The 20,195-nt window shown below is 41.1% G+C and overlaps 1 protein-coding gene across 1 annotated transcript in view; it reads right to left on the reverse strand.

Moving 5' to 3' along the window:
• The window catches only part of PRKAR2B (protein kinase cAMP-dependent type II regulatory subunit beta), a 100,022-nt gene that overhangs the window by 24,422 nt on the left and 55,405 nt on the right, over positions 1-20,195 (reverse strand). The window contains exons 3-4 of the mRNA XM_060633777.3: positions 10,883-10,935; positions 3,311-3,394 (exon numbers count right to left, since the gene is read on the reverse strand). Of these exons, the coding sequence (XP_060489760.1) occupies positions 3,311-3,394; positions 10,883-10,935 (137 nt within the window). The remainder of the gene's footprint in view (positions 1-3,310; positions 3,395-10,882; positions 10,936-20,195) is intronic.

Here is a 20,195-nt window from a genome sequence, read left to right on the forward strand (position 1 = left end):
ACTCATCTATATTTTGCATCATTTCCAGAAAGATCTGAGATAGTAGGGAAATAAATCAAGACAGTTCAGGCTCAAATTAAAAAAAAAATCTTTTGGAAGCAACTATGTAAATACATTTGTTTCTTCCCTATAAAATATTCAATAATGGTAATTCATGAATTTGCTAATTTTGTGAAGCGGCTTTTTCTTGTTTTTTTTCCCTCCCCTATGAACTGGCCTTTGAAAAATATATACATATTGAAGACTTTCATCAAAGAAGCAAAAGAAGGCTACAAAAAAATTACTGTTTATAAAAATAATCACTTTAATTAAATAAAGATGCTCCTTGCCAGAATCTACTAGTAATAGCTTTTAAAAAATTATTTTATGCAATTTAATTATTCTATTTATTAAAAAATTTTTTTTAGATTTTTTTAAAACATTTATTTATTTTTGAGAGACAGAGCATGAGCAGGGGAGGGGCAGAGAGAGAGCGAGACACAGAATATGGAAGCAGGCTTCAGGCTCTGAGCTGTCAGCACCAAGCCCGACACGGGGCTCGAACTCACGAATTGCGAGATCATGACCTAGGCCAAAGTTGGATGCTCAACCGACCGAGCCACCCAGGTGCCCGTATTTAAAATTTTTTTAAATGTTTATTTATTATTGGGAGAGGAAAAGAGACAGAGCATGAGCGGGGGAGGAGCAGAGAGAGAGGGAGACACAGAATCTGAAGTGGGCTCTAGGCTCTGAGCTGTCAGAACAGAGCCCGACACAGGGCTCGAACCCACAAACCATGGGATCATGACCTGAGCTGAAGTCAGATGCTTAACCGACTGAGCCACCCAGGTACCCCAAATTTAATTATTTTAAATGCACTTTTTACAGGGCTTTAAAAGAGTTAAAGCTGAAATGGCAAGAAAAATCAATTTAGAGGACAGAACAGAATAGGAAGCATTCCCGGAAAACACGCCTAACAGCTATTTCACTCCCATCTGTTTATCACTTCGTGTACAGGCACCTGAATAGCAATGTCTAGTCATTGCTGATGCATTAAAATGTGGGTTCAATTCAATAGGAAAGTATGCAAACAAAATAACAGGCGGGAGTGCCAAAAACCTGAACTAGAGCATTTTTACAACTGGCCCTAGTCCCTGCTCCTGGAAGCATAGCTGTGGGCCAGGAGCATCAGCCTCACCTGGGAGCTGGTGAGAAATGCAGTCTCTCAGGCTCCATGACAGACCTACTGAACGAGACCCTGCATTTTTCACCAGATCCTCTGATGATTTACAGGCGCAGCAGAGCGTGAGAAGCACTGTTTTCGGTGAGCTCTGAAATCCCCCCATGTAAAGTTCTAGTTGAAAAATAATCTGTTTAGCTGAAGGGAAAAACTGAGGATTAATTTTACAGCTGTCTTCCACATGTACCTGAAGGGCAAGAGTTAAATACTAAATTAGTTTAATTCCAATGCCCACCCCCATACACACACAAAGTTGTATCTTTCCACTGGTGATTATTTGGACTCGCACTGGTGGACGATCAATAGAAATCACATAGTTTAGGAGTGACTGGGTGGCTCAGTCGGTTGAGCATCCGACTTCGGCTCAGGTCATGACCTATATCATGGTTTGTGGGTTCGAGCCCCACGTCAGGCGATGTGGTGACAGCTCAGAGCCTGAAGCCTCTTTCAGATTCTGTGTCTCCCTCTCTCTGCCTCTCCCCTGCTTGCACTCTCTCTCTCAAAATTAAACATTAAAAAAAATAAAGAAAGAAATTACATAGTTTAAGTATCTTTTATTTCACAGAATCATTATCATTCTAGATAAATGAAATATGTGATTATTTGGAAGCCCATCAAAATTTCACAAATTCCCGTTAGTCACTTATTCTATCTGTAATTTAATACTACAAGAAAATGTTTCCATTTCTAAACTGAATTCCTATATTTTTCTATCTTAATTTCATTTCTTAATTTTTCATTATTAAACAACCAACACCCCCATTCTTTAGACTCACAGTTTTGCAAACTCAGAATTCTAGAGGACCTGAGTCAAATTGGACAAGAACTTGTAATGTGTGGTCCTAAAACAACATCTCCAAAGTCACAAAGTATAATCTGTGTTCCTGGAGGATGTGAAGACACATATGTGGTACTAGAAAAAAAGAATTTTTTTAAATGTTTATTTATTTTTGAGAGAGAGAGAGAGAGAGAGAGAGAGAGACAGCAAGTGCAAGTGGAGGAGGGGCAGAGAAAGAGGGACACAGAGGATCTGAAGTGGGCTCCGTGCTGACAGCAGAGAGCCCGATGTGGGGCTCGAACCCACAAACCGTGAGATCATGACTTGAGCCGAAGGCAGACATGTAAGCGACCTAGCCACCCAGGTACCGCAAAACAAAGGATTTTTTAAAAATGTTGCAGGTGTCACATGACCTAGTATAGAAGATTTGGTATAATGCAGTCCCTTCCTCTTTATAAAAATGGCCTTCAGAAGACCTTATCTTTAAAAGAGTAGGTGTTAATTTAATGCTTTCTTCTCCAGGACATCAATCTGAAAACTATAAAATGCTGCGTTTGACCAACAAAGAAAAGTTGAGGTAAGCTACAAGAGTTGACTCATTTCCCACATTTGGATCATGGCAGCAGGATCATGGCAACCCAAAGGACCACAGAGCAGTGAAGAGGCATAATCTGTGATGAAGGAAAAGAACAATTAAGTCAGAATTCAGGGCGAAACACTGAAAGAGGGTATTCTAGAAAATCACCCAGAACCAAAGACCAGAGATTTTGAAATCCTTACCAAAAAAAAAAAAAAAAAAAGAAAGAAAGAAAGAAAGAAAGAAAAAGAAATCCTCCTCCTTTGAGGCCAAGTAAAATGTTACCTTTAAAATACGTATAACAGACAAGTCACACATTAAAATGTAATTACTATTACTAGCTGGTAAGAGAGGCAATCCACCACGGGCCCTGCACCCTCCTGCACGTTCCTACTGGCTGTACAAAGAATGCAAGGTCCTACCTTCTCTTCATCTGGGCCATTTCTCAGGGGAATGTTTGTAACAAGTAACCTCGAGGGATGAGATAATGTCTTCCCCAGACAAGGTGCAGGCAGGCCTGTGAACTCCTAGCTGTGACAACAGAGCACCTCCGAAGCCTGGGGTTGCTCTCCTAGAACACAACCCCACTGTACACGCAGGCATCCACGGTGGGGCCTTTACATCATCCTGGGTGATGTTAGCTTGTAAAGAGGGTAAAATCTAAGACCCTACCCAGTTCTTCACTCTGACACTGGGAAAAAAAAAACCCATTTCTGGTTAGTGAGATTTGTCTTACCGGATCCAGGTTCTTAAATAGCAGAATGTCTTTGCAAGCCTCTTGCAATCGATTCCTTTGATCATCAGTTTTGGGATGTATAATCTAAAAGGATACCAAATTAACAAACAATTAGTCTACTCATCTTACTCGTAAGGGGTGAAATTTCCTAGCAGGATGTTTGAGGGAAGAATGGTCGGTGTTGAGGTTCACTTTAGGTGGCCAGACCTCAGCTAGCAGATCACTAAGAAAGGGAAAGTAACAGAGCAGATATCTGGGAAGTGGTGCACATTCATCAATTCAGCACTGGAATGGTTTTCAAGAGTGTTTCCCCCAGATTAGCATATTCATTTGGTGAAAGTCTGTGATTGGCTCATCACTAAAGACTCCAAAGCTCCCAGCCAGTAGGAACACACAAAACGGCAGCAGGTCAAAACAGCTACGTTGAAGATCTGCAGGCTGCCTTCATTCTGTTTTAATATTCTCTCAATAGCCTTCAATACTGTTTCACAACTCTACCACTGAGTGCAATAGTCTTTCAGGATGTTGATCTTCCCTTTGAAACTTGATTGCCTCTAGAAGCTAATTAATTCTTACAAGTATATTGCATTAGATGTTAGATACATTTTTATGCACAATGTACCTAACTACCCGGACCAAAGAGTGATTTTCCCAAGGGACCAAGTCAATGCATGCCGCCATGCCTAGGGAGTGTGGATTTGAGGAAAAATGAATCCAACAGTCCTGGTGTGCTCAGTTTAGAATGAGCTCAAAGAAAACCAGTGAGGTATATTCTTCCTAAACTGTCATTCCAGAAGGGGGAAGACCAACAGAATGCCCTCTGGAAGTGTGGCCTGTCAACTCTCCAGAGTCCCTTTTGACTAGCAGAAGCCTCAACCAACTTGAACCAAAAGGCCCACTCTTTTGTGAACACTGGTAGTTTGTAACTATAAAATGAGTAGAGAGGCAAGAGACAGTCCTAAACACAGCAGGCATGGCATCATCCTGGACCCTGACACACCACCTTTTCCTATTCTAATGCTCCAAGAGTGGCTATGGCAGCTGATGAGCAGGTGTCCCAGCCCTTCTGCCACTGGCCCTGCCATCAGCACAGCCACAACCAGGCAGGGGTGAGTTCTGTGCCGATGAATATACCAAAACTCACAATGGGAAATCAGAATCAGTGCTTCAGGCCAATCTCAGGTGGCTAAAAATTGATGAAAATCATAGGCCCAAGAGGAATAAAGGATATTTACAGTTATTCAGGCCTTCCTCATTTTATTTTCACCTTATTGTGCTTCACAGGTGTGTTTACAAATTGAAGGTGTGTGGTGACCCTGTGTTGAGCAAGTCTGTTGGCACCATTTTTCCAACAGCATTTGCTCACTTTGTCTCTTTGGGTTACATTTTGGTAATTCTTGGAATACTTCAAACCTTTTCATTATTACTGTATTTGTTGTGGTGGTCTGAGATCAGTTATTAGGACCTGCTGAAAGCTCAGATGATGGTTAGCATTTTTTTGCAAGAAAGTATATAATTAAATAAGACAAGGATGTTGTTGTTTTAGACATAATGCTACTGTACATTTAACAGACTGCAACAGAGTGTAAACATAACTTCTTTCTGCGCTGGGAAACCAAAAAGTTCATTTGAGTGGCTTTGCTGTAATACATGCTTTATTTCGGTAGTCTGAAACTGAACTCACAGTATCTCCAAGGTATGCCTGTCTGTGTAGCATTTATATACTCCTCAAAAGAGTATTAGCCAGTGGGAGAGGAAGTCATTGCATTTTTTCCCATATGGGTAAGATATAAGCAAACTTCACCTCAAACTAGATTCTAAGATGACATATGGACACAGAAAAAGCAGACCCTGATGCCAACTAACTCACTGCTTACAACACAAGAAATTTTTTAAATCTGGGCATTAAAAAAATTCATGCCAACCAAAATTCCTATCTTCCTACTTCAAATAAGGAAGGCTAACACAATAAAACAGTCACCTCTCACTTCACAAAATCCAACTAGATCTTCAACACTGAAACAATCATAAAATGTCTGCCTGCTGAGAAGCTCTGTCCTCAGAGAGAAAAAGTCAGGGATACCATGGCACCCTTGCTGAAATAACTTTCTAGGCCCAAGATGGAGGGATTCCTGCCCAGGGAGCAACGTCAGCAAACCACAATTTAAATAGCTTTCGTGTTCCCGTAAATACTCTGCTGCACCAGAAACATAGCATGGCCAGTAGCCAACCCCCAAAGCCATGCCACCCCGGGCTCTATACTTGTTTCCTTGTTCCTTATTCCTTGTCCTACAAAAGCTTCCTGCCTTCCACCCCATCTTGAAGTTCCCTGGACCCTTGGGAACGGAGACCACCTCCTTCATGAAGTGCTGAGGTGTGACTGTATTACCAAAATTGTCTTCTTTAATCTTTCTTAGCACCACCTTGCACTTGATTTACTCTTGTAATGAATTTAAGTCTTTTGCCCCAACCATTCACTCTGTACGGAACCCCTCACACAACAGCAGTTTCCTTTTCTCTCTCTCCTACTACCTCCATTCTTATGAATTAACACTTCTAATTTTTTTAATGTTTATTTATATTGAGAGAGAGAGAGAGAGAGAGAGAGCAGGGGAGGGGCAGAGACAGAGGGAGACACAGAATTCGAAGCAGACTTCAGGCTCTGAGCTGTCAGCACAGAGCCCTATGTGGGGCTTGAACCCATGAACTACAAGATCGTGACCTAAGCCAAAGTCAGACGCCTACCAGATTGAGCCACCCAGATGCCCCAAGAACTAACACTTTTAAATCTTGGTTCTTAATCCTGCCACCACAGCTACTGTCTACTGCTTTCCTTTCTCCCTCTGTCCCCTCTCCCCACCATCACTCCTCTGTACCCAGAGTCTTTTTTTATCTTTTACAACAGACCCTGCATTAAAATCCTGCTCTATGCTCTGGAAAGCAGTCAGAAATATGGTGAACCTTTGAGACTCTGGGTGCCTCCACCCTATAACCAACTGCTCAAAAGATGCTCTCCTGCTTCTAAAGGCTCTGTTTTTCTTTTGGGTTTGGTGTGATCCTACATGTAAGATCTGCATATGGAAAACTAAGGCTTCAGCAATACACCCAACTGTGACTTCTTCTTACTAGCAGCCACTTTATTTTTTAATTAAAATTTATTTCTGATTTCCAGATAAAAATCTTATTTTTTAAACAAATAATTTATAAAACAAAAAACCAAATAATTATATAGCATTTATTATGTGCCAGGCACTGGTTTCAGGGCTTTAAAAATAATAACTCATTTTATCCTAGTAACTGACCCCATGAAGCAGGTAGCAATTCATGCTAGGTAAAATAAGCCGACAGAATAAGAAAACTACTGTATGATCTCCTATATTAAAATGAACTTGTCCCAAGTAATTTCTTCAATGTCAGAAAGTTCAGAGCTGCAGAGCTATGATTCATCCTAGGGAGGCTGGCTACAAAATTTATTCTCTAAACCAGGGTCAGCAAACTATGGCCTGAAGGCCAAATTCGTTTTGCATGGCCCCTAAGCTAAGAATGATTGGGGTAAGTAAAAATCAAAAGAATTCATACTTCCTGATACATCAAAATTAGATACAATTCAAATTCAAGTGTTCATAAATACAGTTTTTTGGTTTTTTCTTTAAATAAGCTCTACACCTAACATGGGGCTCAAACTCATGACCCCAAGGTCAAGAGTCACGTGCTCTACTGACTGAGCCAGGCAGGCACCCCCATAGATAAAGTTTTAACGGAACACAGACACATTCATCCATTTATGTAGTGTCTATGGCTGTTTTCAAGCTACAAGAGCAGAGCAAGTAGCTTTGACAGAAACTGTATGGCCTCCAAAGCCTAAAATATTTATTATCTGAAAACAGTATATTTTTCAGGAAAAAAAAAGGTTTACAGAAAAAGTTTGTCAACTTATCTAAATCTTGGGTGTCTTTCAACTAAATAATCAGAAAAACAATTCATAAAAAAATTATGTAGATGTTTTCTTTAAAGAAAACATCTACAAATCTATTTTGGTAAAGCAAGAGATATCTGTACAAGATATTTTTCTATTTGTCCAGTCCATTCTCCACACAGAGCTGAAGGTAACGTTTAAAAAATTTAAATCTGAACACCTAGATGGATTCCATCACATTTACTGGGTATTAAATCTCCCTCCCTCCTCCCCCAGCCTCACCTGAACCACTGTGGCCACACCTGCCTTGGCTGGGAACTATCACCTGCTCCCTGCTGAGACTCTGAGATCAACCCAAAAGGGGCTTCAGGGCTTTTGAGCAAGACTCTCCCCAGTCTCACATCAAAGAGGCTTCTGCAACCACTCCATTTAATTAGGGACCTTGTCAAGTGGGGTTGGTTTTGTTTTCATTACTAGACCCTGCTTCACTATCCTTTTAGTGCTCACACTTTGCAACTGTTCATTAATTTACTGGCTTGTTGTCTAATTCTGCTAGGAGACTCTAAGCCCCAAGATGGCAGGGATTTGTCCATGGTGCTCAGCAAGGAACATCCTAGCACCCCACCAGATATACAGAAGGCACCCCCCACCCTCCAAATTCTGTGGAGTAACACAACAAAGAAATGTTCCACTGTTCTTTAAAAATTTTTATTTAAGTAATCTCTGTACCCAATGTGGAGTTTGAACTTGTGACCCCAAAATCAAGAGTTGCATGCTCTGCCAGAAATGATCTACTCTTAAACTTACCAGCTCTTCTCTACCAGAAGGGCTACATGTTAGATGTATATAAAACTTGTATATTTTCTTTTTTTTTAAGTATTTAAAAAAATTTTTTTAATGTTTATTTATTTTGAGAGAGAGAGACAGAGAGAGAGACAGAGTGCAAGCAGGGGAGGGGAAGAGAAGAGAGAGAGAGGGAGACAGAATCTGAGGCAGGCTCCAGGCTCTGAGGTGTGAGCACAGAGCCCGACGCGGGGCTCAAACCCATGAACTCTGAGATCATGACCTGAGCCGAAGTCGGAAGCTTAACCAACTAAGCCACCCAGGCACCCCGATATTTTCATTTTTTTAAAGTAATCTCTATACCCAATGTGGGGCTCAAACTCACAACCAAGATCAAGCGCCACACGCTCTACCTACTCAGCCAGCCAGGCACCCCTGTGTTTTCATTCATTAAAGGTAAAATCTAATTTGTGATTTTGCAACATCAATCTTAAGTGTTTAAATTTTCTTTGAATTCATATCAGAATAAATACTCATTTATACTAATCTGAGATTTAAGGATCTGCTGCATAGTCTGTGAAATAATACAAAACGTTCAAATGAAATGGTACCTTATCAAAATATACTATATATTTTCTTTACATTTTCCAATACCTGCTTAGAGCCAATTAATTTTGAAATCTGTCATAATCATTTCCAAGTACTATGGTGCAGTTTGCCTTGTAGTATCTAAGACTGGAAAAACAGTGCAGTTTTTAGTAACACGTTTAAAGAACAGTCATTCTCTCCTAATGGAGAGAATCTGAAGCGCCTTATAATTATAACAAGTTAATTACCAATACACTGTTAAAAGTAATATCAAGGGTGTTACAGGGGATAACTCTAGCGATAAACCCCCACCCATCGAGATTCCTCCTTCTCTAGGAACTGCCTTCACTTAAAAGTGGTGGCCAGGGGGCGCCTGGGTGGCGCAGTCGGTTAAGCGTCCGACTTCAGCCAGGTCACGATCTCGCGGTCCGTGAGTTCGAGCCCCGCGTCAGGCTCTGGGCTGATGGCTCGGAGCCTGGAGCCTGTTTCCGATTCTGTGTCTCCCTCTCTCTCTGCCCCTCCCCCGTTCATGCTCTGTCTCCCTCTGTCCCAAAAATAAAATTAAAAAAAAAAAAAAAAAAAAAAAAAACGTTAAAAGTGGTGGCCAGTAGCTAAGTCTGCACCTCTTGTCCCTGGCCCCCTAGCTGGGTCCGTGAGAAACTCTCCCAGGGAAACTGGGTCTTTAAACTGAGAGACACAGCATAAAAGCAATTGGTAGCCAAGTCCCTTTCCAGAACAGTAGTCTTAAGTCCTGAATCACTGCTATGGAGAGACCCCAGAGGTGGCCTGGCTCCTGTCTACCAGCTACGGCTTCCGTTTTTTGGGTTTTTTAATTCTTTCTGGAATTCTATGAGATTTCCAAGAATATATCCAATAAATTTCCCCAATATATATATATATTTTTAATTTTTATCTCAATGTGATAGGGTTTTTTAATGTAGCCAAATGAATCTTAACTGGTACCACCCCTCCCAAATAAGACTGTTAGGAATTAAGTGGAGTGTGACCCAGCCAACCACTTTACCTATCACAGATCAAATGGTAGCTATGAACAAGCGTAAAGATGTGTGTCCTCTTCAAAGTCACCCATTATTGTTTCTGCTAGATACATAAATCAAGTACACGACGGGGAGGGCCTGGTTTTTCCACCTACATGAAGTGCTAACAATATGCCACACATTAGTAATGATACCTTAATCCTAAGAAAACATAATTTCAGGCCAGAATTTATAGACATTATCAAATTAATTTGAGTTCTGGTAGCAAACCGTGAGCTCCCACCATGCAGGTGCTGGGAATCCCCACAGGTACAAGAATGAGATGGGATTTTCTTCAAGACCTTCTGTGTAACAGAGGCTCCTTGATCTTTCTACCCCTGGATTTTACATATATTTCAGGGAGCTTAATGATGTAATGACTTAGGGATATACTATTTGCTTTTCCATATTAAAACTCAATCTTATTTAAGTATTGTCAGAGCTATAGAAATAAATTTTTATTTTTTGAGGCCAAACAACAAATGGAGCTTTTGCCAAGTAAGTATGAAACAAAGACAGGAAGGAAGGAAGGAAGGAAGGAAGGAAGGAAGGAAGGAAGGAAGGAAGGAAAGAAAGAAAGAAAATCATTACTTTCCATTTTCTAGGCAGAGCAATCTCTTATATTTAGCTTACTTTTTACTAAATAAATAAAAGGTGAAGGGAGTGAAGGGACATAGCTTAAAAACTGCTTCAAACAAAACTGGACAAATTCTTACAAATAACATTACAGCCTTCAAGAAATCAGTTTCTGAGCAATCTATTAAGACTCATAATAGATTTTTAAAAGTAAGAACTTTTAAACTGACACATTAGATGTAATTTTACTGTGATTTTGTTTGTTTCAGAATAAGCTTCTGTTGTTATAAACTAGTAGGAACAAAAAGGCTTTCCCCTGTATTTTTCTTTACTAGAAATACTATCAGAAAAAATAGCATTAACACTATGAGAAAGATAGCTAAAAAACATTTTCCATCACCAGGCCGTATTTTTGCAAAAAGAAATGAAACCACAACTGGTGTTTATGTTCATCTTTCCTTTTACCCAAACAAAAAGACTCTTTTTGGAAAAAAGTAATTCTATAGAACTTGAAGTAGAAGTAAAGCATCCAAGAGAAAACTAGGAAAAAGAAACAGTCAAAATACTTGCATTATGCCTTCTGTTGATCTATATGCCTGTTAACATCTTTTATTATTATATTCCTGATCTAATACAGGAGTATAATTTAAAATTAACTTATTAATTACATACCCTGGACTCTGCATCATCTTCTTCTTCATCAGGATTATAAGCTTCGGCACATACTATAAAAATAAAAATGGACATTTGATGTTTTTATCAAGAAACATACTACAATAAATATACCTTAAAAAAATAAATGAACAAAAAGAGAACCATGGTATAAAACAACATTAATTCATTTCAGCCAGGGCAAGCAGTCTACACCCCAAAACCAATTTCTTATTTCAATTTATAAAAAACTGATTAAAATATAAAACAGTACTTTATTTTTTTAAATTTTTTTAAAAATTTTTAATGTTTATTTATTTTATTTTTTTTTTTTTTGGAGAGAGACAGAGCATGAGCCGGGGAGGGGCAGAGAGAGAGGGAGACACAGACTCTGAAGCAGGCTCCAGGCTCAGCACTGTCAGCAGAGCCCGACGTGGAGCTCAAATCCACGAACTGATAAAACAGTACTTTAAGACAATGACAATTGCTTTCTACTTTCTGTTACTCAAAGAAACATAGCTTCACCTGTTCCACCTTCATTTCCAAGCACTAGAAATGCACAAGATTTAAAAATTCCTCAAAGAGACACCAAAAAAAGTCTAAGTCTGCTATGAGATGATCAACTTAATTGTACAGTTACAAGTATCTACCTTAAATTACTCATAACCCAGTCTTCCAAGGGCAAATATGATTAACGTGCTCATATTCCTCTCTAGTTTTTATTCTGAGTTGAGTTCATACTGTATATTCAGTTAATAGCTTGCTTTTTTCATTTAACACTGTAAGAATTGCATATGCCATTAGGAACATTTTGCAAAAATTGTTTTAAAGACTGCTAATTATCATAAACTAACATTAACCACTCCCATAATGCTAGACACTTAGCTGGCTTCTATTAAAAGAAGCTTGCGGGGCGCCTGGGTGGCTCAGTCGGTTGGGCGGCTGACTTTGGCTCAGGTCATGATCTCGCGGTCCGTGAGTTCGAGCCCCGCGTCGGGCTCTGTGCTGACCTCTCAGAACCTGGAGCCTGTTTCACATTCTGTGTCTCTCTCTCTCTCTGACCCTCCCCCGTTCATGCTCTGTCTCTCTCTGCCTCAAAATTAAATAAACGTTAAAAAAAATAAAAAAAAATAAAATAAAAGAAGCTTGCAATAAACATCTTCACGCATAAATATTTGTCTACATTTCAGATTATGCTATGGGAATTATTCCCAAATGTAATTTTTGGGGGCTAACAGGTATGACAATTTTTTAAGGCATACTTATTACCAAGCTTCCTTCCAGAGGGACTGTACCCATCTGCTGTCCCACAAAGAAGTGTAAGACTTCTCTAAACTATACAACAGAATTGGACGTTACTGCTTAAAATCCTGCCAATTTAGATGAAAAAATTATTTAAAATTTTAAAAATTATTTTGAATTTTAGGGGCACCTGTGTGGCTCAGTCAATTAAGTAACTGACTCTGGATTTTGGCTCAGGTCGTGATCTCAGTTTGTGAGATACAGCACCGTGTTGGGCTCTGCACCGACAGCATGGAGCCTGCTTGGGATCCTCTCTCTCCTTTCCCTCGGCCCCCTCCTCCTCTCTCAAAATAAATAAATAAAAATTTATAAGTAAATAAGCAAACAAATATTATTTTGCATTTTAAACTATGTTCAAATGTTTATAAGCTGACTATATTTCTACCTTTGTCTTTATATATGAGGAATTTCTGTATGCATTTGGTTTTCTTTTTGATTTACACCAGTTTGTTAACACCACTGACCTATTTCTCACAGTCATTTTATCCAGTGTGCTTTTTAACTACAATTACAAAGTTTTCACAGGCTAGGCATATTTATTTATTTTTAATGTAGTGAGATCAAGGAAGAAAATTCCTCTATACGATTTAAACTCAACATTAAACATCCCCAAAATACCACTGGTTTTGAGCTTAGAAACTCCTTCTTTATTTACAAATCTAAAGATTTACCTCTCTTGCACTTTTTTATTTTTATTTTTTTAATTTTTTTTAACGTTTATTTATGTTTGAGATAGAGAGCATGAACAGGGGAGGGTCAGAGAGAGAGAGGGAGACACAGAATCTGAAACAGGCTCCAGGCTCTGAGCTGTCAGCACAGAGCCCGACGCGGGGCTTGAACTCACGAACTGCGAGATCATGACCTGAGCCGAAGTCGGACGCTTAACCGACTGAGCCACCCAGGTGCCCCTCTTGCACTTTTTTAAAAGTAGATCTTTTTACATTTGCCCTTTAATTCATGTGGACCTTTATTCTGCTGTAGACGGGAGAAATTTAAAGAACAGAGGTTCAGTGAGCAGCTGACAAATGTCTTTCCAGAGGCCTCAGGAGTCTATCATCATTAGTACTACTACTGCCCTTATTATTAAAAAAAATTTTTTCCCAATGTTTATTTATTTTTGAGAGAGAGAGAGAGAGAGAGAGAGACAGTAGGGGAAGGACTGACAGAGAGGGAGACACAGAATCCGAAGCAGGCTCCAGGCTCCGAGCTGTCAGCACGGAGCCCGATGTAGGGCTCGAATCCACTAACTGTGAGATCATAACCTGAGCCTAAGTCTGATGCTTAACCGACTGAGCCACCCAGGCACCCCAACCGCCCTTATTATTATAAAACCTAACATGTGCTTTCTTTTCTCCAGGCATTACTCTATATACACCTTGGCCAGTGAGTGAATGATTTGTAACCAGGACCAATTCTGTCCCCAGAGGACATCTGGCAATGTCTGGAGATACTCTGATTGTCACAACTGGGGGGTGCTTAGGGGGAAGCTGCAGGCTACTGAGGGACGCCAAAGATACCAATAAACAAGCCACAACGCATGGGGCAGCTCCCCTTCCCCACAACCCACAATCACCTGGCTCAAGCTGTCAACATGCTGTGGGTGAGAAACCCTGACTTAGTGTACATTTTCTCATTCAATCTCACAACAACCCTAAGGTAGGTTTTCTATCACCAATTGAGAGATGAAAGGCTAGGGCACTAAGAGTTTATGTATCTTGGCCCAGATCACATATTTTAGTTCAACAGGACCAATACCTGATCACAGCATTCATGGTCTGGCTGACCCCAGAGCCCTTGTTCTTAACTAATATTCTGCTCTGCACTTGACTCTGGTGAACTCACCAGCCTAATGCATGGACTTCAACCTTCTATCTCAGAAACTGAACAGAAGCGGGGGCCTGTCTCTCAGGGGCAAGCTCCCATTAAAACACCTCACTGATGCATATCGCCAGAACACCAATTTAGTAACTCACCCTTGAATCAAGTATGGAGTCAGCATGACCAGCTCTCTCCCTGCAGGAAGACCATGGAAGAAGCCAAATCACAATTAAAAGGCTGCTCGATGAGAAAGAGCTAGAGGCAGAGAGTGTGTCTAATAAAATGAATGTTTAGTGGCATCAGTCTGGGACAGCTTGAGGCTTCCACAGACACCATACAGATGGTCCTGCTCTTGTGGCCTACACACTTTAATCTTGTTGGCTGCAACTCTTCCAAAAGCATGAGGACATCTACTTCTAAAGCTTGGCTCTGTAACCTTGTTTTCATAGATGACCAATCCCACAAGCAGGACTGCTACATAATAAACAGGACTCAGTGCAAAATGAAAACACAGACCTGTTTTCCAAAATTAAGAATTTCAGGAGGGCAACAACAGAACATTAGACCAAACTCGGGGCCCTTGTAAATATGGGGCCCATGTGGTCAGCACTGCTAATGGGATCACATATTCAATGAGCTGGTATAGTAGGTAAATCCTTTAGTGTTGATCTTAAATTTTAATGCATAGAGGGCAATCTTAATTCTCTAATCTCTAAATTCCAATCCCCTAACCTCTGACAAAAATTATGAGTAAGAATCTACTATATTTCTAAATCGCTTATTAATTGTCCCAATATTATTTGTTATTTAACACCCTTCTAATTTGTGATATCTACAGCATTGCTTATTTGTTTCTTGGCTGCCCATTTCCTTGAACTATTTACTGTGCCAATATTACAAGGATTTAGTTCTTGGCATTTATGTGCAACTGTTTCACTACATTACAGTTCATCTCCCTCCTCCTACAGCCAAATCAAAACACAGCACATGCAGTCTTGTACGCTGTCATGGTGTTTTCCATCCCCCAAATCTTTACTTATGCTGTTTCCTGGGACTGGAACTCCTTTCCAAGCCATCCTTTCTCTCCAGCCCCAACTAAAAAGTTAGACAAGAGGCACCCTCCTTAGAGCTAGTTTAGGAAAACCCATTGTGCACTCCCTTTGCCCTGACCCAATACCATGGGCAGAGATCACAGTTTTCACTTAACACTCTGTACTCTCCCAAAGGTGTTACTATCTGCTCCCCCTTGAGGCTGGGACTTACAGCCCATCAGGAGCTAAGTGTGCGCTCCTGTTCCCTCTCTAGTTCCCTAGCATGGACCTGGCATGCCACCTGGCTCAAGGCATACTTTTTTGAATGAATGACTGATTAATGAACAAACAAGCTTGCAAGGTCTTTGAGGGCAGAGATGATACCTTGTTTAAGTATCTCCTAATATTCTACCTGCATTATAGACTCTCCGACACAAGTAGAATAAATGAATGAATAAAAAGTTGTCCTTCATGGGGTGCCTGGGTGGCTCAGTTGGTTAAGCATCTGACTTCAGTTCAGGTCATGACCTCACAGTTTGTGAGTTCAAGCCCCCCGTTGGGCTCTGTGCTGACAGCTCAGAGCCTGGAACTTGCTTTGGATTCTGTGTCTCCCTCTCTGTCTGCCCCTCCCTTGCTCACACTCTGTCTTTCTCTGTCTCTCAACAATAAATGTTTAAAAAAAGTTGTCCTTCTTTGCTAAAATGTCTAACACCATTTGTCTAAGAAATGGAAACAGAAAGAAATGAGAACTTTTATCTGTTCACCAAGGGGCCTGGCACAGAGATTAGAAGCTCAGGAAATATATGTACAAGGAATGAATGGATGAAGGCTCTGTACCTGAAGGACCCTCAAACCAAAGCCTCCAGCTACTATGAGCTGTTTTGTATTCTCTGGAAAATGTATTTACCTTATCCCTCCTGGGAGATCTGAAATTGAGCCTGAAACTATATATTCTCTTCTTTGTGTGGCAATTACACAGTAGGAAGGGCCAGAGCCTTATTCTTTAAGTGAACCCTATATTGAGGCTTTCCTGCTATATTCACATTATCTATTTGGACATCTAGAATGGTCTAAGAATTTAAGTTGATTCCCACATTGTACTGTGATATGCATGTATTACATAGCCAGTCACCTGTCATAGTTCGCAGGACAGAATAGGAAGGTGGGAACTATATTGACTCTGTACCTTCTGGGGCTTGGCCCTCAATCTTCTCATGTAAGACACACACACACACACACACACACACACACACACACACACACACACGTCTGCACACAGTTAACCCGTGAACAATGAAGGGGTTAGGGAAGACAACCCCCATGCTGTTGAAAATCCACATATAACCTTTTTTTAAAGTAAACTTCATGCCCAGAACGGAGCCCAACATAGGACTTGAACTCACAACCCTGAGACCAAGATCGAGAGTTGGATGCTCAACCAACTGAGCCACCCAAGTGCCCCTAAAAAATCCACATATAACTTTGACTCTCTGAAAACTTTACAAGTAGCCTACAGTTGATTGGAAGCCTTACTGATAACATACACAGTTGATTAACCCACATTTGTATGTTATATGTGTTAGAAACTGTATTCTTATAACAAAGAAGGCTAGAAAGAAGAAAATGTTATTAAGAAAATCTTAAGGAACAGAAAATACATTTACAGTACTGTGATGCTATACCAGGCTTACTGAAAAAAATCCATGTATAAGTGGATCTGAACAGTTCACACCTGTGTTATTCAAGGATCAACTGCAGTGACAGCCAAGGTTAAGGGATTTTTTTTCCCATCATGACACCAAATACATGTTGTTTCTCCCAACAGCACTCCTCCGACTCTCTGATACCAACTGGATTGTCTACCAATCCAATTCAATTGATACTATCTACCTGAAGTTAGTGTCAGATGCCACAAGTCAAAGGGCTCAGTCTTGCAGGACCAACCCCACTTCAGATGCTGATCTCGATTCCCAGGCCACTAACCAGTTATAAATTGAGGGTTCTCATGACCACTCTAGTTTCATAATTCACTAGAATGAATCACAGAACTCAGGAAAGTGCCTTCCTTACTCTTACTGGTTTATTATAAAGGGAACAACTCAAGAACAGCCAATGGAAGAGATTCACAGGGCAAGGTATGGGGGAGGGGCAGAATCTCCAAATGCTCTCTGGGTATGCCACCCTCCCAGCACTCTGATGTGTTCACCAATCTGGAAGCTCTCAACCCTGTCATCTACAGTTTCTTCTTCTTTTTTTTTTTTCCTTTAATGTTTATTTTGAGAGAGAGAGAGAGAGAGAGAGAGAGAGAAAGAGAAAGAGAATCCCAAGCAGGCTCCCTACTGTAAGCACAGAGCCCAACGTGGGGCTTGATCCCACAAACTGTGAGATCATGACCTGAGCCAAAACCAAGAGTTGGATGCTTAACCAACGAAGCCACCCAGGCGCTCCTTGTCATCTAGGGTTTTACTACACAGGCACAATTAATTAAATCACTGGCCGCCGGTGATTAACTCCATCTCCAGTCTCCTTCCCCTTCCCAGAGGTTGGGGTTAGGGCAGAAAAGTTCCAAGCTTCTAACCAAAGTTTGTTCTTTCTGGCAACCAGCCCCCATTCTCAAGCTATCGAGAAGCCCCTCAGCCAAGAGTCACTGCGTAGCAAATAAATTCCTATCACTCAGAAGATTCTAAGGGTTTGAGGAGCTCTGTGCCAGGGACTCAGGACAAAGACCAAGTACCCTTCTTATTCTACTGCACAAGGGATTACAGCACCTCCCAGGGGTTTTCACCCAGTGTCCACTGTACTTTGTTGGAAACGTATACAAATTTGTTCAAACAGCTCTGCATCGGACTAGTTTATATAACCCGTGCTAGCTTGCTGCCTAACAAAGCATATAGGAGCCGGCCTGTACTCCGTGAGCCACTACACTGGGCCTCAGCACCTGGCACAGAGCCCTGTGCACAGTACACCCTCAATAGATATTTGTCAAAGAAGGAAAAAGCAAATGTGGCCTGTACAGAGAAACTGCATGGTTTAAAGGCATTTAACCTAGAAAAAAATCGATTCCTGTAAAATACATTACTTTTCCAGTGTTCTCAGTACAGTAAGATTTTAGCATATGTATTTAAATGATAATCAGCTTAAAATAAAGCTCTGATAAAAAGCACAGGTGCATTAGACAACAGAGTTCTGCTGCAATATGGTTGAACTTAGCTTATTGAAGTGGAAATGCCCTCCTACAAAGGGAAAAAAATTACCCTTACAAATACTAGTAAAAAGCAAGATTAGTTGGGGGAGAGCACAAAAAAACTACTCTTTTTGTGTGTGGGGGGGGTAAAGCACATATATATACACAATACACAAACAGATCTACAGTACATGAGTGGTATTAAAATTTCATTATGAAGGTGGGAGGGATGAGGGAAAGGAGCCTAAAAAGACTTTGGGGGAGAGACAAAAATAATAAAAAAGCACCTGGATAAGATGCACTATTTCCAGCCAAATAAAGGCACAGTGACAGTCAACGGACTCTCCCCCTCCCCCATCCACATTTCTGCCCTGGTAGGGGTGGTGTCCATCTGCTCTGACACATCAGTGAAGATCCTAACTTTGAATTCACAGAGCAAAGGCATTTGGACACATCTAACAATGGAGAAGCTCACATTTTGATCCCAAATCATGTTCAAGCAAAAGAACCCATCGGAATTTTTTTTTTTAATTTTTTAAGTTCATTTTTTACTTATTTTGAGAGAGCAAGAGAGTGAGCGAGTGAGCACATGGGAGGGGCAGAGAGAGGGAGAGAGAGAGAATTCCAAGCCAGCTCCACACTGTCAGCACAGAGCTGGATGCAGGGCTCAAACCCATGAACCATGAGCTCATGAGTCGGACGCTTAACCAACTTGAGCCACCCAGGCGCCCCTCCACTGGAATTCTTATTTATCATTAAAAAATATTTTGGGGGCGCCTGGGTGGCTCCGTTGGTTAAGCGCTGGACTTCAGCTCAGGTCATAATCTCCCAGCTTGTGAGTTCAAGCCCTGCATCGGGCTCTGCACTGACAGCTCAGAGCCTGGAGCCTGCTTCGAATTGTGTCTCCCTCTCTCTCTGCCCCTCCCCTGCTCATGCTCTGCCTCTGTCTTAAAAATAAATAAACATTTAAAAAAATTTAAAAAAATTTTAATTGTGGAATTTGAGAGATGATGCAGAGGAAAAGAATGCTGTAGAAGCACAGGGGAAAACGAGTGAGCAGCTGCTTGGAGGACAGAGGAGGCTTCACAGAGAAAGAAGCCCCCTGGCAGTCAACAGGCAGTGGGAAGAAGTGGGAGAAAAGAGGAAACTGTTTGGTTCGGTGTGGCATTTCTAGCACTTAAAACAGTAGCTGGCACACAGTCAATGGGAACAAAGATGAGTGAAGAAATGAATAGGCATTTTAGTGGTGAGAAAAGTATGATTTTCTTTTGATCTTAGACCTAGTGAAACTGCATCTGCCAGGGTAGGCTGGCTTATACTACAGTAACAAGCATTCCCAGAACGGAGTGACTGAAAACAAAAGTTTCCTTCTTACTCACAGGATATGTCCATGGATATGGCCATATCCATGTCCCGTGGGTACTTTGCTCCCTGTCGTCTTTGTTGAAGGCTGCAGGCCGACAGAGCCTCCACCATTTGGAATGTCACCGGTCCCCAAGGCAGTGGCAAACTGCTCACTGGCTCCTGGTTCAAGACCCAGCACCCCAAAACATGGCATCTTATTTGGACTGCGTTTAGCCAAAGAAGTCTGACAAAACGGCATGAGCAAGAAGATCACTCTGACCTCCCCCACATCGCCCTTTTCCCCTGAAATCTCCCAGGTGAAAAATACCTTTCCTGTACCAGGAGGAAGGGAGACACCCATCCTTATGAAAGACAAGGAAGTTAGGGCCAAGAAGGCTGTATAAACAACCCTTGTTGGGACACCAGGGTGGATCATTCAGTTAATAGACTGACTTTGGCTCAGATCATGATCTCTGGATTTTTCAGTTCAGCCCTGCGATGGGCTCTGTGCTGACAGCTCAGGGCCTGGAGCCTGCTTCAGATTCTGTGTCTCCCTCTCTCTCTGCTCCTCCCCTGCTTGCGTGCTCGCTCTCTCTCTCTCTCTCTCAAAAATAAGTAAATATTTAAAAAAATTTTTTTACATAAAAAAAACCCT

Source organism: Panthera onca, chromosome A2, assembly GCF_046562875.1.
Source record: "Panthera onca isolate mPanOnc1 chromosome A2, mPanOnc1 haplotype 2, whole genome shotgun sequence".
NCBI lineage: Eukaryota > Metazoa > Chordata > Mammalia > Carnivora > Felidae > Panthera > Panthera onca.